The following is a 15245-nucleotide window of genomic DNA, read 5'->3' on the forward strand; positions in this document are numbered from 1 at the left end:
ATGACTGTGCCCACACGGTTATATGTGTACCTTAGCATTGGATGTTTTGCCAAGCATTTACTGACCTTGAAACTATTACCTGTTACTGGATACCAATGTCAAATTGTGTTGTGCCTACACAGTAAATCATCAACCACTCATCAGAAGCATATATTGAATCAGACATATACCCTGTTACTCTTGTATTTTGAGCAGCTTATTCCTACCTATCACTTCTTTTCCTTGTTTTTCTGTTCTGACATTTTTTTCACCTTACTCTATTTCAGCTACAAAGCAGCTACAAACTACCAAATAAACATGAGTGAGATAACCAAGAATAAAATGTACAGAAACAATCAAACTGTTTTCAAGCATTCTTTTTGTGATTTTGCTCTTCCCAATGCATGATTTTCTTTTAACCCTACCTTATATATAATGCAGTATTTCTAATATGCTGTTTACTGTCCTATTGCTCTTATTTCCCAAATTCCTCCTTGCTGTTTTCATTTTCTGTCTTGTCCTTTGCCATTTGGGCTTCTTTTCTTCCTCTTTGGTTTTATGTGGTTTTCTCCCACCGCTACCCCTGCCTTTACACTAATTGTGCCCAATGTTAAGGTAAACCACAACTCTCCTTGCCTGATTAGTCACCAAATCTACATGTCAACCCCTTTCCTGCCCAAATTGCTTTCATGATGGTTTAGCTGTCTTCTCATTCCTGTTCACACAAAGGGTCACAGGATGCCAAAGGGAGGCAGGATGGTCACAGCTTTCTCCTGCATTGTGAAATTGTCTCCTCATGATAATTCTCCTTCCAGTAGTAGACCCTAACTTTTGTGATGAAAGTAGGTACCAATCGAGAGGGGCCGGGAGGCTTTATTCAGCTGTAATCCTTCAATTTTTAATATTTCTTCACACTCATACTCAACTTTATTATGGCATCACAATATTGCAAAATGAGGGAACCCTACAGCACTATGAACTCTGACCTCAGATTGGTGAAGTTCAGGAATCTGACAAATACATCAAAGGATTGAGCTACAAAGCAAACTTCAAACATGTTCACCTGTCAATTAAGGTATTAATTCAAAATTCTCAGGAATACCAATTTGTAGTATGAGGAGATTCCTATCCAACTTGCCATTTGAATTTTGCTTCAGCTGATGGGGGTTCAAGATCGATCGTGCACATACCCTGGAGCAATTACGCATATTGAAGGATTTCAGAAATCACTGTGAAGATAATAAAAAAAATCTTTTGAAGTCCTGTTGAACAGTCGCTCCAGAATGAAACTTTTTTTTAAAAAATGTTGCATTTTTTTGTATCCTTTCCAATAAAGGAAAGCTCCTTTTCAATTTTAAGGCAATGTTCACCCATATGTTTTGAATAGAAGCTCAATTTGTTCAGCTTTGTGCTACCAATCCAACTCTGTGTTCCTGCAGAGTCCCACACAGCTGGCATTGCTGATGATGTGTTCAGTTACCTTGGTCAGCTTTTAGGAATTTGGTTAAAAATCAAATAGTCGCTCGAATCATTTTGAATTGGTGCAACTGAAAAGAGATCCTAGTTCCTCCAATCAGACTTCTACTTTGATACTGGCTGTTTTGAAAGATTGCACATGATGTGATATCAAACAGAAAGATATCTTTTTAAAACTCATGCTAAGTGGGGACTGGTGCAAAAGAAAACTAGCACTTAAATAGTGGACACTTTAACTGCAAGAGCTCATTTTAATTATCAACAGTTTTCAAGCCACAGTGTGAAAAATGAGCTAGACTTGTAAATGATTCCTTTGAGGACTGTGTCAGGATTTTTTTCCATTAGAATATGAAAGAATTAAACTGTAGAATTTATGTCCATCTCATGAGATGTTGCAAATTAAGAAATACGTAGTTTTGTCTAATTTTCCCATTCTGGTAATTCAGTCTTGTAAAAATGGCTGTAATAAAGCTGATAGGCTGCAGATGCTCTTAACACAAATACAATATTTTAATGACTTTATAGTCAAGATAACCAGCAGTGAACTGTGATTCATAGTTGGCGAGTGGTTGAGATGCTGCCAATATAGAATGTAGTTCATAGATACTGCAGGGCGGGACCTCGCCTGAGGCAGTGGAGTTTCCAGCTGGATGGTGTGTGAGATTTGTGGTCAGCAAGGCCTCAATGTAATGGGTGTTGAAGACAAATGGGAATCAGAATCTTCTTAATGGTGACCTAGTTCCATTTTAGTTCCACTTGTATGCCAGAAGCAGTTTCTTTTTAAACAAACACAAATTTTAAAGCCTAATAATAAAATAGGCTCAACAATCAAATTGGTTAACCTCACTGCATTCAGGGTCCTCTCCATACCAGCATGTCACAAACATCCTTTGCCACACCTAATTTGGGGATCAAAATACTCCAAATCTCATCTTTGCATTATTGAAGTAGATGTGGAATGTTAATGATGACTCACTGGTGTGATTTCAGGTAAATGGTGTAGATCTAACCGGAAAAATACAAGAGGAAGTGGTAACGCTGCTGAGGAATACTAAGATGGGTGGCACCGTCAGTCTGCTGGTTCTCCGGCAAGAAGAAACTTTCCTCCCCCGGGAGCTGGTGCGTAGAACACCTGGCAAATCAGAAATACTAGAATAACCAGGAACTGTTTGTTTGTGTGATTTTGAATGTTTGCTGTTTGATGGAATCCATCTCCAAGCACTTGTGGGGTTGGGGGGGCGGGGGGACTCATTCTTTTTGCTGCTACATTACAATTTCAAGATCTTTCCTTCACTACAGCTCTTAAAGCTAGGTGAAAACAATAATATCTTAAGTGAGTGTTAGATTTCATATTTGATCACCTGATTTTCATATTCGTAACGTTTTGCAAGGGTTTGATTCAGCACTTCCTTTATCATAAATGGCCAAGGATGCAAGCCATTGTTTCAGGTGACCAAGTATAAATCTGCATGATAGTTAACACTATTAAGTTTTTTGTTGCAGAATTTATCATAGTGAGGTTGAATTTATATTTGCATGGCTGACATTTTTGTCAGTGCAGCGGCACTCACTCAAATGTAGCTCAAGTAGCCACATGTACATTGCAGAGACCCATAATTGTTGTAGTGGTGGCCCTCTTGGAAAGCAACAATGTTTTTCATTAGGTTTGCTAATTAAAGGAATTGGGTGGGGGTGGTGCTAAAATTGTTTAATGTTGTGTAGTTAAATGAATGGCATTAGAACAATTACAATTATGCATCAAGCTAAAGTCAAACGCATTTAATTTCTTAAGAAGCCAACTTATCAAGTTATTGTCAATGCCTCAGCTATATTTGTTTCCCAGGTTTTATGAAAATGACATGCGGATGCTAAGTAACATAATTCCCTATGTGCTCTAGACTGCATTAGCTCTCGTATGCTAAAAGTTTGAGTAGAAATACAGGAGTAATTAAATTACTAAAGGTCCAATCATCATGGTCATCTTTTTCATATTTACCATATTCTTTGTTTGATTGTGCTGCAGGACTGCCAGTCCATGGGTGAAAAATAAGTTGTAATACTTTTGCATCTCTCATCTCTATTGATTTACTGCCTCTATGCTTCTTTTTTCAGCCAAGAGGACAAAATAGTCTGAGCCAAAGATTTGTGCTTGCCACTTTCCATGCCAGAGGATGAAAGATATGCTTTTCAGTGCAGTATATACCCCTGCCAATAATTCCTCCCCTTGAGATGCTGTATGCTGGTACTGTGAGCCACTACATCCAGCAGCACAGCTGAGAACCAGTGAAACCTGCCCATGGGATTCCCAATCACGAGCCCCAATCACAGCTGGGATTTAAACCTGTTTCTTTAGCATGCATGCCCAGCACTGGAGTTTCACAACTGTCATGCTGAGCAATGTACTTATTTTACTGAGTTCTTTTTTGGGGTCGGGGGGTGGGGGAGGGATCCAAATTTTTTACCTGGATCTGAAAATTTTTCTAAAGGCCCTTCTCAGTTTCCATTTGTACTTTTTAAAACCGATTACATGTTAATTTTACTACCAAGGTAGAGATGAATTAAAGAAGAAATGACTGATAGCTTTTAGTTTTGTCATTATCAAACTTTAAAAATTGCCACTTCTATTAAATTCTTGACAGCCTTTTAACAAACCTATAATGCATAACATGATAGTTATGTAATGAAGATAGAAGTAAAAGAGATCAATTAAGCACTATATTTTAGTAACTTTTTTTCAAATTTTAAATAAATGGGAAGAAGTAAGCCGTCTACCGTTTTGGATTGATGCTGGAAAAAGGGAGTAGAATTTGCTTCTGCAGACTGAACCAGTTTACCCTAGCTATGCTGGAGTCAGTGTCAGCTTGATAGGTTGTACCAACTTGGTGTCAGATGATCAGAACTTGAATATACTTTGATTATTTCTCCTGAAGCAAAGTTTGATGAATTGAAAAAGTAATGTTTTGCTTTCAACTTTGAGCCACCTGCACTTCATTCAAACCAAACTCCAATCCCAAATGATATTCCTGATCTGAGTGGCCACATAAAGTCTTGAAACCATTAATGATTGAAGGAAAATGCTATGTTATTTAACACAAATTCAAAATAAAGTATAATATAATGTAAGTGCAACTTCTTACTAAAGTCTTCTGACTCTTTCGAAAGTAATAGGCAGGTAATAAAATCTTTAAAGCAATTTAGATGTCTACTCAGTGCACACTTGAGACCATTGCCCTTCATGTGTTGAAAAGAAGGAAGGATTTTGAAATTCAAAAGACTCTTGGAGCTTTTCCTTCCACCATAGTAATTGGTCTCAGCTGTAAAACAGATAATGTGAAAGATGCCCATGAATACTTTCAAACACGCATTGCCTTTGTCACTGTGTTCATCTATGTAACACACATGCCAGTGCCTTCATGCTATGTATTTTTATTCTTTGTTATCTCCACTTCTAGAAAAAGGAATCAAGTCAGATGCAGGCTCCAAGTGATTTGGTAAGAGTTCTGTGTTTTAAGTCATACAAAGTGTTGTGATACATCTAGCACAAAATCAAGAAAACAGTTTTGCAGATTCACAATCTTATAAACTTTGATGAGCAGTTTGGATTTCTTAGTTCTTAGCACCATAACTAAAATGGAACTATTTACTAAATTGTCACATATTTAATTTATCTTTCCTGGCTAGAAATTTGTCATTTCATGCAACATTAGGCTGCAGAAATCTCTGCCAAATTACACATACAGCTAAATAAAGCATACTATCAGAACTAACATGTGATTGATAGTATATTTGCCAAATGTACAAAAAAGCATTGACATTTTTCAGATAGCAGCTAAGAGCCACTGTGAAACTCATGAACACAAATTAGGAATTAGTGTCATACTTTGTACGTTATACGTAGGGGAGCAGCTAGTCTGTCTTTAGAACAGGATTTATTTTTTTTCAAGCCCTTTTGATATTAAAAGTTTCCAAACCATCTGGAGTGTAATATATCTCTGAGTATATGAAGTGGTTCACGAAAGTATAATGCAACAGTAAGTGTGGTAGCTGCATGACACATACAGTGCAGCAATGGTGCAATTAAGAGGCCTTAAAAACTGTTTGCTTTGTAAATGTCATTGTATTTTATAGCACCTTTATTTGAAAATGGCTTGCTAATTACCCTTAGGTGCTTAGTTTACAAATGTATCTTTTAATTTTCCTCCAATGTACAGTAGACCAGATGGGACATGTGTAAGTGAAGAGTGGTGACAATTGCTATTTGTTGCTCATGTGTTTCCTTCCCTCCCCCAGTCCCCACATCCCAATGTTGGAACATTAGCTGAGTGAGAAATGTGCTGCATTAGGTGTTCAGTCATATCGATGGATAATGTTTTTGTTTACTGGCACTGCAATGTTTGCTGAACTTGGAAATGTATTCAGAGGCTCTAGAGTTTGATCTAGCTGCAGTTCTTATAAATCTTATCTTGTTTGAAAAACAGTATGTACTATACTAAAATGTAGGTTTTGCTGCAGCTCTCCTCCCATGTAAAGTTCAAAAAAATGTTTTCAAAAGAAGCCGGCTAGTCCACTTTGCTATTGAAGGGAATGTGAATCATTTTTATATCAGATATAAAGGAATAACTTAGTTAATCTGATTGAAAGAACTGCTTGACTTCCATTTCATCATTTCTCCATGTTGCTCACAGCTTATATAGAAATACTTAAACTTATCAGGATGTTCCAATTCTGGGGCATAAATTGTGGTAGTACAGAGAAATTGTGTGCTCAGTAATACTTCACCAAAGTCACACGCTGGTAAGCACTGCAGGCCCCCAAACAAGTTGCTAGGGCTGAGATGCTGTAAATGTGAAAAATGTGAAATAGTTCTCAAAGTCGTCGTCATAATGGTGGCAAGACGATTTCAAAATTGCAGAAAACCTATACGAGATATAAACACACAGGTAAAATGACTTGGGTAATGTCAGACGGTATTGAGAAACGAAAAGGCTTTTTCTAAAATAAACTGTTCCACTGGAGCATTTTTGATCAGTGATCTGGAGCATAATTGTGATTTTGAGCACCTAAGCTGCCTGACTTTGACACTTTGTGTGAGTTGTAACGTGTGAAGTGTTGACACCTTCAAAATATCTATATAGATCAATTACTTTGTGTGAGCAAGGTGCTGATAATCATTGAACAGTGTGTCATAGCTTTAGGTGTTAATAACTGGCCAGGAGAAAGTAAGAGGAAGAAGAGAAATTTGCACACCAAAATTTATTTATGTGTTTACCCGCCTAATCTGTTGTGAATCATGTGTTCTCTGATAAGCATTTTGTTTGATATTGAGCACAAATGCAGCCTAATGGAGACATGAGGAGAGACTTTTCCACACAGAGAGTGGTTAGAATCTAGAATGTGCTGCCTCCGAGCGTGGTGGAGGCAGATTCAATCAAAGCATTAAGATGGAATTGGTTATTGTCTGAAAAGGAAGAATGGGTAGAGCAAGGGGATAAAGTGGGGGAATGGCACTGGGCGCATTGCTTATTCAGAGAGCCAGCACAGACTTAAGAGGCCAAATAGCTGCCTCCTGTGCTGTAACAATTCTATGATTCTGTGAAATCCTTCTCATATTCACTGAAAAATCTCTCTTTCTTTACTGTACCTCTTTTAGATGGCATGCCTATCTTATCACTCTGCTATAATCTCAAAGGAATGGTAAAGATCCTGCATTAAATGTATCCTGAACAATTAGTCCATACATTATAATGTAAATGCCATCTTTCCCAATTTGTGTTTGACAAATTTGATGGAATTTTTTGAGGAGATAACCACGAGTGTTGTTGAGGATAATGCATTTTATGTGGTCTATATGGACTTTAGCAAGGCTGTTGATAGGGTCCCTCGTGGCAGGCTGGTCAAGAAAGTAAGAGCCCATGGGATCCAAGGCAAAGTGGCATGTTGGATCTCTGCAGAAAGCAGAGGGTGATGATAGACGGATGTTTCTGTGACTGGAAATCTGTTTATAGTGGGGTTCCGCAGGGCTCGGTGCTGGGGCCCTTGTTTGTGGTGTACATAAATGATTTGGACTTAAATGTAGTGGTTATGATCAAGAAGTTCACAAATGACATGAAAATTGCTAGGATGGCAAATAGTGAACAGGATAGCCGTAAACTGCAGGAGGATATCTAAGGGCTGGTCAGGTGAGCAGAGCAGTGGCGAATGGAATTCAACCCGGAAAAGTGTGAGGTAATGCACTTGGGGAGGACTAACAAGGTGAGTGATTACACAATGAATGGTAGGACCCCTGAAGATCAGAGAGATCTTGGTGTCCATACCCACAGATCCCTGAAGATAGCAGGGCAAGTAGTTAAGGTGGTTAAGGAGGCATATGGGATACTTGACTTTATTAGCTGAGGCATAGAATACAAGAGCAGGGAGGTTATGCTGGAACTGTATAAAACACTGATTAGGCTTCAAATGGAGTACTGCGTGCAGTTCTGGTCACTACATTATAGGAAGGATCTGATTGCATTGGAGAGAGTGCAGAGGAAATTTACCAAGATGCTGCCTGGGCTGGAGGGTCTGAGCTATGAGGAAAGATTGGATAGGCTGGGGTTGTTTTCTTTGGAGCAGTGAAGGTTGAGAGGGGACCTGATAGAGGGCTATAAGATTGAGGGACATAGATAGGGTGGATAGGAAGGCACTTTTCCATTAGTAGAGAGGTCAATAACTGGGGGCATAGATTTAAGGTAAGAGGTAGAAAGCTAAGACTGAGCCAGCATTTATTGCCCATCCTAATTGCCCTTGAGAAGATGGTGGTGAGCTGCCTCTTTGAGCGCCGCTGCAATCCATGTGGGGTAGATACACTCACAGTGCTGTTAGGAAGGTAGTTCCAGGATTTTGACCCAGCAACAGTCAAGGAGCGGTGCTATATTTCCAAGTCAGGATGGTGAGTGACTTGAAGTGGAATTTTCAGGCAGTGGTGTTCCCATCTATCTGCTGCCCTCGTCCTTCTAGGTGGTAGTGGCCGTGAGTTTGAAAGGTGCTGTCTAAGGAGTCTTTCTGAATTCCTTAGTGCATCTTGTAGATGGCACACACTGTTGCTGCTCTGTGTCGGTGGTGGAGGGAGTGAATGTTTGTGGATGTGGTGCCAGTAAAGTGGGCTGCTTTGTCCTGGACGTTGTCAAGTTTCTTGAGTCCAAGGATAATCAGTGTCTTTTCAGTGCCTTTTGAGGTGTTAAAGCTTGAGCTTCGAACTTGTAACAGCTAAAATTAATTGCCCCCTGAATGAGTCAGGAGTTTTTACAATGAAGATGCATTATCAGATAATTCTTGTAATTGATTGCTGTAGGCTGTAGTGATGGTGTTCCAGTGGGGTTTTCAAGTTGATTGTGACAGACGGATTATTTCTAATGTGCGCAGCATTCTCCCCTCCATATATAATTGTTTTATTTTAAGATAATTTAACATGGAATGCTGTTCTGTTATTCATCAATAACAAAATGTCACTTTAGCTACACAACAAACATTTATTTTCCCTCTACCTTTTTTTCTACTTCCTTTCTCTCCACAACTCCTGGAACCCTCCTATCATCATGCTCCCTTTTGTTTCTCACCTCCCACTATTTAAAATTCTTTCACAGGATGTGGGTGTCACTGGCTTGATCAGCATTTTTATTGCCCATTTCTAGTTGCCCTTGAGAAGGTGGTGGTGAGCTACCTTCTTAAACCGCTGCAGTCCATGTGGCATAGGTACACCCACAGTGCTGTTAAGGAGGGAGTTGCAGGATTTTCGCTCAGTGACACTGAAGGAATGGTGATATAATTCCACGTCTGGATGGTATGTGGTTTAGAGGGGAACTGGCAGGTTGTGGTACTCTGTCCTCCCATGTCCCTACCCCAATTCTTGAGACTCCTCAACCTTCCTACTCTCCTGTTGCCATCACAGGCTCTATGCCCTCTTAGATAAGCCTTCAACTTAATCTCTGTGCTTCTCATGACATCCACGGAAGGGCTCATTGAGGTACCAGTTGCTGGAAATAATATTTGACAAATTAGTTTTTTGAGGATCTAAGAAAAAGGTTGATAAAGGGGAACAAGAAGATGTAGTGTGTTTGAACTTCCAAAAGGCATTTGATAAGATGCCACATAAAACGATACAACATAAGAGCTCATGATTTTGGTATTAGTATATTAAGATGGATAAAGGATTAGCTAATTAGCAGGAAACAGATAAATGGGTTATTATCAGGTTTGTAAACTGTAAGTAGTGGATGCTACGGGGGTCAGTGTTGCTGCCTGAACTATTTGCAAAGGTAACACCTGTTGTCTTTTCTCCATTACAAGCTGTTTTCTCCAACTCCTCTTCTGTCATCTCCTCCCTCACCTCCACCAGATGCAAGGAGCTTGTGGATTTTTTTAGCGCTGATATTGAGACTATCTGATCAGCTGTCTCTACCACTTCCTCCCTTTCCCTAGCCCATCAAATTTTATTTAAGGTTCCCCCCAGCCTAACCTTGAACTTATGTCATTCTCTAGTTTCATCTTGTCCAGAAGTCCACCTCCCACTCACTCAACGTTGTTTCTTCTAAACTCTGATCATCCAACTTCCCCTCCTAGTTTCCATGCTAACTGACATCATTAACAGTTCTTGGTCCTGAGGTACAGTTTCCCTCTCCTTCAAAGCTGTTGTCATCACCTCTCTCCTCAGAAAACCAACACTTGATCCCTTTGTCCTTGTAAACCACTGCTTCCTCTCCAAAGTCCTTGAAGGTGATGTCACTTCCCAAATCCCTGCCCATCTTTCCAAGTTTGAATCTCTCCAACCTGGTTTTCCATTCTGCCACAGTACCGAAAAGGCACAAATGCTATCCTATATGGCTGTGACAAAGGCAAACTATCCCTCCTCATCCTCCTTGATGTATCTGCAGCCTTTGACATGGTTGACCACACCATCCTCCTCCAATGCCTCTCCTCCCTGTCCAGCTTTGGTGGGGCTGCTATCTCCTGGTTCTATTCTTATCCAGTCAGAGCCAGAGAGTTACCTGCAATGGCTTCTTCTCCTGCTCCCACACTGTTGATCTCTGGTGTCCACCCTTGCATCCTCACACAGGAGGATCTATCCTTGGCCCCATGTTATTTCTCATCTACCTGCTGCCTCTCAGCGGCATCACCTGAAAACACATCAGTTTCCACACTTACGCTGACGATACCCAGTTCTACCTTAACCAGAAATGTTCCCTTTGAGGTGCATGTGTGTGTGGATTTCCAGCAGCCTGAAAGTACCATGCAGGCTAGTTGAGTTGTACCCCACAAGCTAAGGTGCATGCATGGTTGCGCAAAAAGAGATAAATATACCTGGCATTGAAATTGGCCATACACAACAAAGAAGAATTAGAGGGAATATTGCTGGTCACCATCTCTCTTGAGCTCTTCAATGTCTCTAAATGATTAGACTGCTGATATTCGGTGGTGGGTGAGCAGACAATTAAATATTCAATTAAATATTGGGAAGACCAAAGCCGTTGATTGTCTTTGCTCCCTACCACAAGTTTTATTTCTAGCCACAGAGTCCCTCTCACTCCCTAGCAAATGTCTGTGACTGAACTAGGCTGTTTGTAACCTTGGTGTCAAGGTTACAAGGTTACCCTGAGATGAATTTCTGACCACATATACACACACCATCACTAAGACTGCTTATTTCCACCCCTGTATCATTGCTCAATTCCACTCCTGCTTAGCTAATTCATGACTGAAACCCTCATCTATGCATTTTTTAACCTCTGGACTTGACTATTCCAATGCAAGCCTGGTCAGCCTTTCCCTTTCTACCCTCTGTCCATATGAGATCATTGAAAACTCTAATTTCACTTGTCCTCACTTGCGCCAAGTACCATTTACCCATCACCCCCATTCTCATTAGACCGTGTTAGTTCCTGGTTAACATCTCAATTTTTAAACTCTGTCTTTTTTCGAATTCCTCCCTATCTCTGTCTTTTCTGGACCCACAACCCTTTGAGCTATCTGTGTGCTGCTAATTTTGGTTTCTTGAGCAACCCCTATTTTAATCGCACCATGATCGAAGGCTACGCCTTCAGCTGCCAAGGTCCTACCCTCAGGAATTCCCTCTCTACACCTGCTTGCCTCTCTCTATCTCTCTTCCCTCCTTTAAGACATTCCTTGAAATCTATCTCTTTGACAAAGCCCTCATGTGGATCAAAGTGAAGTGATCAGTAACTCTCCGATGAAGCACCTTAGCTTGTTTTCGCAAATTAAAGGCTCTATGAATCAACTTGTTATTGAATAAATCTGATCACAATAGCAACTCTGTGGCAATGGGCATTGGTACTCCCAATCACTGTATTGCAACACATTTTATATTTAATTAATCCGCTATCAGTTCTTCAGAACCATCCTAATATCACAGCTGGATTGAAACATACTGAAGAATATCACTTTGTCTCTTTTAATAATTGTACTAAAATCCTTCTTAAAATGTTCCTCACCGATTTATCCTGGAGTGCCAGTCTTTGGCTTATTCTGGTGCACAGATGTTTCTGTCGTTCTCAAAGGCTAATGATCAGAAGTTTAGGAGTGTTAGGAAGTTGTAACATAATCTCACTTCAGATGGCATAATCACACGGGTGATGAACAGGCTCCATTTCTCACCTGGTTCAGAAATGGTTTTGAAAGAAGTGTATATTGTTCACGACCTTTTACTTGTGGATGCATATATGAGAGTAGGCAATTTTTGGGGGGAGTGGAATGTAGCCAGCATTACTGGAATAAGTTCTCTAATCTTTTACTCCAGAAATTAATGACAGTGAAAATATGAAATTGGGGCCATAGCCAGTGATCTAAACCATCAAATGTGAAACTCCAATCATTTTTCAGTGAAATGCTCTAATCATATTGTAGTGGCAGCAAACAGAATAACTTTCAGCCAGGCATATTATGATGTATCTGCCAGCTAAGAGAGATGGAACATGTGGAAATACTCAAACTCCCACGTTTTAGACTGAAGTCCAGAGAAAAAAAAATCTGGAAATCATATGCTCAAGCGGTTGTTCTTTTAAGCTGATGTGGAAATTATTTTCTCTTTTTTTTTTGTTTTATATCCTGCACGTACACTAAATATAGCTATATTTGTAAGCAACGGTTGTTGATGTAATTTTCCTTGTAGAAAGGTCGTTGTACAGCTAAACTGTTGGAGAGACTGAAATAATGTAGAGCACATCTGTGAAATCCGCCTTTGCAAATGTTGAACAGCTGATTTAAATTGACTTAAGGCCACACCCTGTGTATTAAGCCTTTCTTCACCTGTTAACTTCACAATTTTTTTTGAACCTCAATTATGGTCATATTTATTGATATGATAAGAATATATCACCGTGTAATGGTGGGACCCAGTTCAAGCCACAGTTCCCTTTTGAATAATGAGTTACTGACTTCAGAGAGACACTGAATGAAGTTGAGAAATTCCCCATCCCATCCCTGAAAGTGATGGAGAGAAATCATTAACTTGTGCCCGCAAGCTCAATTTGTGGTTGTAGGTCAGTATTGAAAAAAATTGTAAAAAAAAATTTATTTTTCAAATCAAAACTGCAGCATCAAACAAAACATGCTTGTATCACTCAAACACTGTTTCAATTTGAGAAACCTAGGAAAGGCACGGAAATGTGCAATTGTACGTTTGTCAAACCAATTACTACTAGGTTTAAGGCAAATTCTATAACACAATTTACCCTTTTTTTTTCTTTCCCCACCGGTTTTCAGCCCTCTCTCTCCTATTGTCCTGAAAGCAGTGAATTGTCACAAAAGTATGGTGCCACACAATAGTTTTCCCTCCTGCAAACCACTATTCTTTATTTGACTCCGTAGACAGTGCATACCAGCAGGCTATTTGTTATTGTGGAGAACTGGAAATTGCAACTAAGCTCAGTAGATAATGATCAGGAGTGCCTAATTGCCCCACCTTGTTTTCAAATCTGTGTGTGCCGAGATTAATTGTAGCACCTTTGTTGCTGCCCCAGATGAGCTCAATTAATCCAAGAAATCAACTAATTGGCATAAAGCAGAACATATATTGAGAATGTGAACCCATTTAATAAGATGTATTGCATTTATGCTCTTATGAGAGTGACTTCAGGTTGTGTCATATTATTGCCGTCTTGTTTGTTGATTTGTTAATTATTTCACTCTTTTACTGTGCACTAACGTGGGCATTTCTTTATGCGAGAAGTGAACTTTCACTGTGCTATATTACTTTGCCTCTGTTTCATTCAACAGCATTGGGCAATTTGGAGCACAAATTCCCTTGGTGAATCTGTTTCCTTAGAACTTGGACACTCCACATTCTTTAGTACAGTTAACTTGAAATAAAAACTACTTTAAAGCAGTCATGTTGGATCAGATGAAGAGAAAATGGAAATAAGTAGTATCCTGGAGAAAATGCAAAAATAGGAAAAACATAATGGAGGAAGGAATAAAAGGGGGGGGGGAAAAGAAATGCAAAATGCACAGTAGAAAAAAAATCTGCAGAAAATCAAAAGTGTTGCAGAGATGAAATCTAGTTTGCATATCTTTTTTAAACCAAATTTCCAATCCAAAATGTTCACATCTTAAACATTCTGTTGGCCAGCCACCTTTGACCTAGATAAGTGCAGAGTTATGCATTTGAGCGGGGACAACACCAAGTGCACTTCCATCAGGTTCAGGTCAAGTGTAACAGATTCGAAGTTGGTCGAGAAAGCAAAGCACCTTTGTATCATAGGTAACTGTTCTCTAAAGATTCATTATTAATGCAGAATAACCATAGCCCAAGTAGCTAGATTGTATTAATAGGACCATTCAATATAAAATTAAGTGCACCATTTTGCGCATTTAGAGTATTGCATCCAATTTTGGTCCACTCATATTACGGGAGGATACAGAGACTTTAGAAAAGGTTTGAAGGAGAGCCACAGGAATGATGCCCAGCTTTTTAAAAAAAAAACATTAATTGCTCAGAGAGGCTTAAGAAGGTAGGTTTGTTCACATAAAAGATGCCTAGACTTTAGGGATGTTTCAGTCAGTATAGAGGATACTTAAAGGGCTAAAGTATCTGTTTATTGATAGATTATTTAAATTCATTAGATTGGGGAAACCCAGAAGTCATTCATAAGTTATTGCAAGGGATGAGGATGGGTTAGATGTTAGACTGTTATTCTTTTCCCAAGGGTTTAGTTGACCTTTGGAATAAGTTGTCCGGTTATGTGATGGTTCTCTGGAAACCTTCAGAGAGTTCAACCAGTTCTTGGATGAGGCAGAAATAAGAACCAATATAAGCATAGTTAGTGTGGTCTCATGGATGAGTTTTCAGTCACCTCAGGGGGTCAGAGAAATTTTACAGATTTTTTTTTCCCTTAATTGGCCTTGGGTTTCTAACTGGTTTTTACCTCTCCTAGGAGATCACATGGCTGCTGGTGGGTAGGGGTTGTTTAATCCTCTTGCTTCACAAATGACAATGGCATGAGGCAAAGTTGATGGATCAGTGGACCAGATGGTCTTTTCCTACTTGTCATTTATATATTAATAACAGTCTTAAACTGGCTGCTACCCGCAATTGGGAATGTTAAACTATTTACAACCATAATGTGTAGCTTTAATTGTTCAGAAAAATAGCATTACTGACACTAATTAGTAGTTGTATAGATTACTAATTTGTAGGCAAGCCTCACAAGTTGTCTTCACATAGACTACAGTCATTAAGTTAATTTGTTCTTAATTTCAGGATTAAGTTGATTTGACAATGACTAACAGCACTCTAGGTA

General features: G+C 39.4%; 1 protein-coding gene across 5 annotated transcripts in view; it reads left to right on the plus strand.

The window, feature by feature from the left end:
• The window catches only part of pard3aa (par-3 family cell polarity regulator alpha, a), a 799897-nt gene that overhangs the window by 502144 nt on the left and 282508 nt on the right, over positions 1-15245 (plus strand). For all 5 annotated transcript variants that reach the window (XM_041183914.1, XM_041183910.1, XM_041183913.1 and 2 more), the window contains exons 11-12: positions 2446-2574; positions 4908-4946. In XM_041183914.1, the coding sequence (XP_041039848.1) occupies positions 2446-2574; positions 4908-4946 (168 nt within the window). The remainder of the gene's footprint in view (positions 1-2445; positions 2575-4907; positions 4947-15245) is intronic.

This window comes from Carcharodon carcharias, chromosome 3 (assembly GCF_017639515.1).
Source record: "Carcharodon carcharias isolate sCarCar2 chromosome 3, sCarCar2.pri, whole genome shotgun sequence".
Lineage (NCBI taxonomy): Eukaryota > Metazoa > Chordata > Chondrichthyes > Lamniformes > Lamnidae > Carcharodon > Carcharodon carcharias.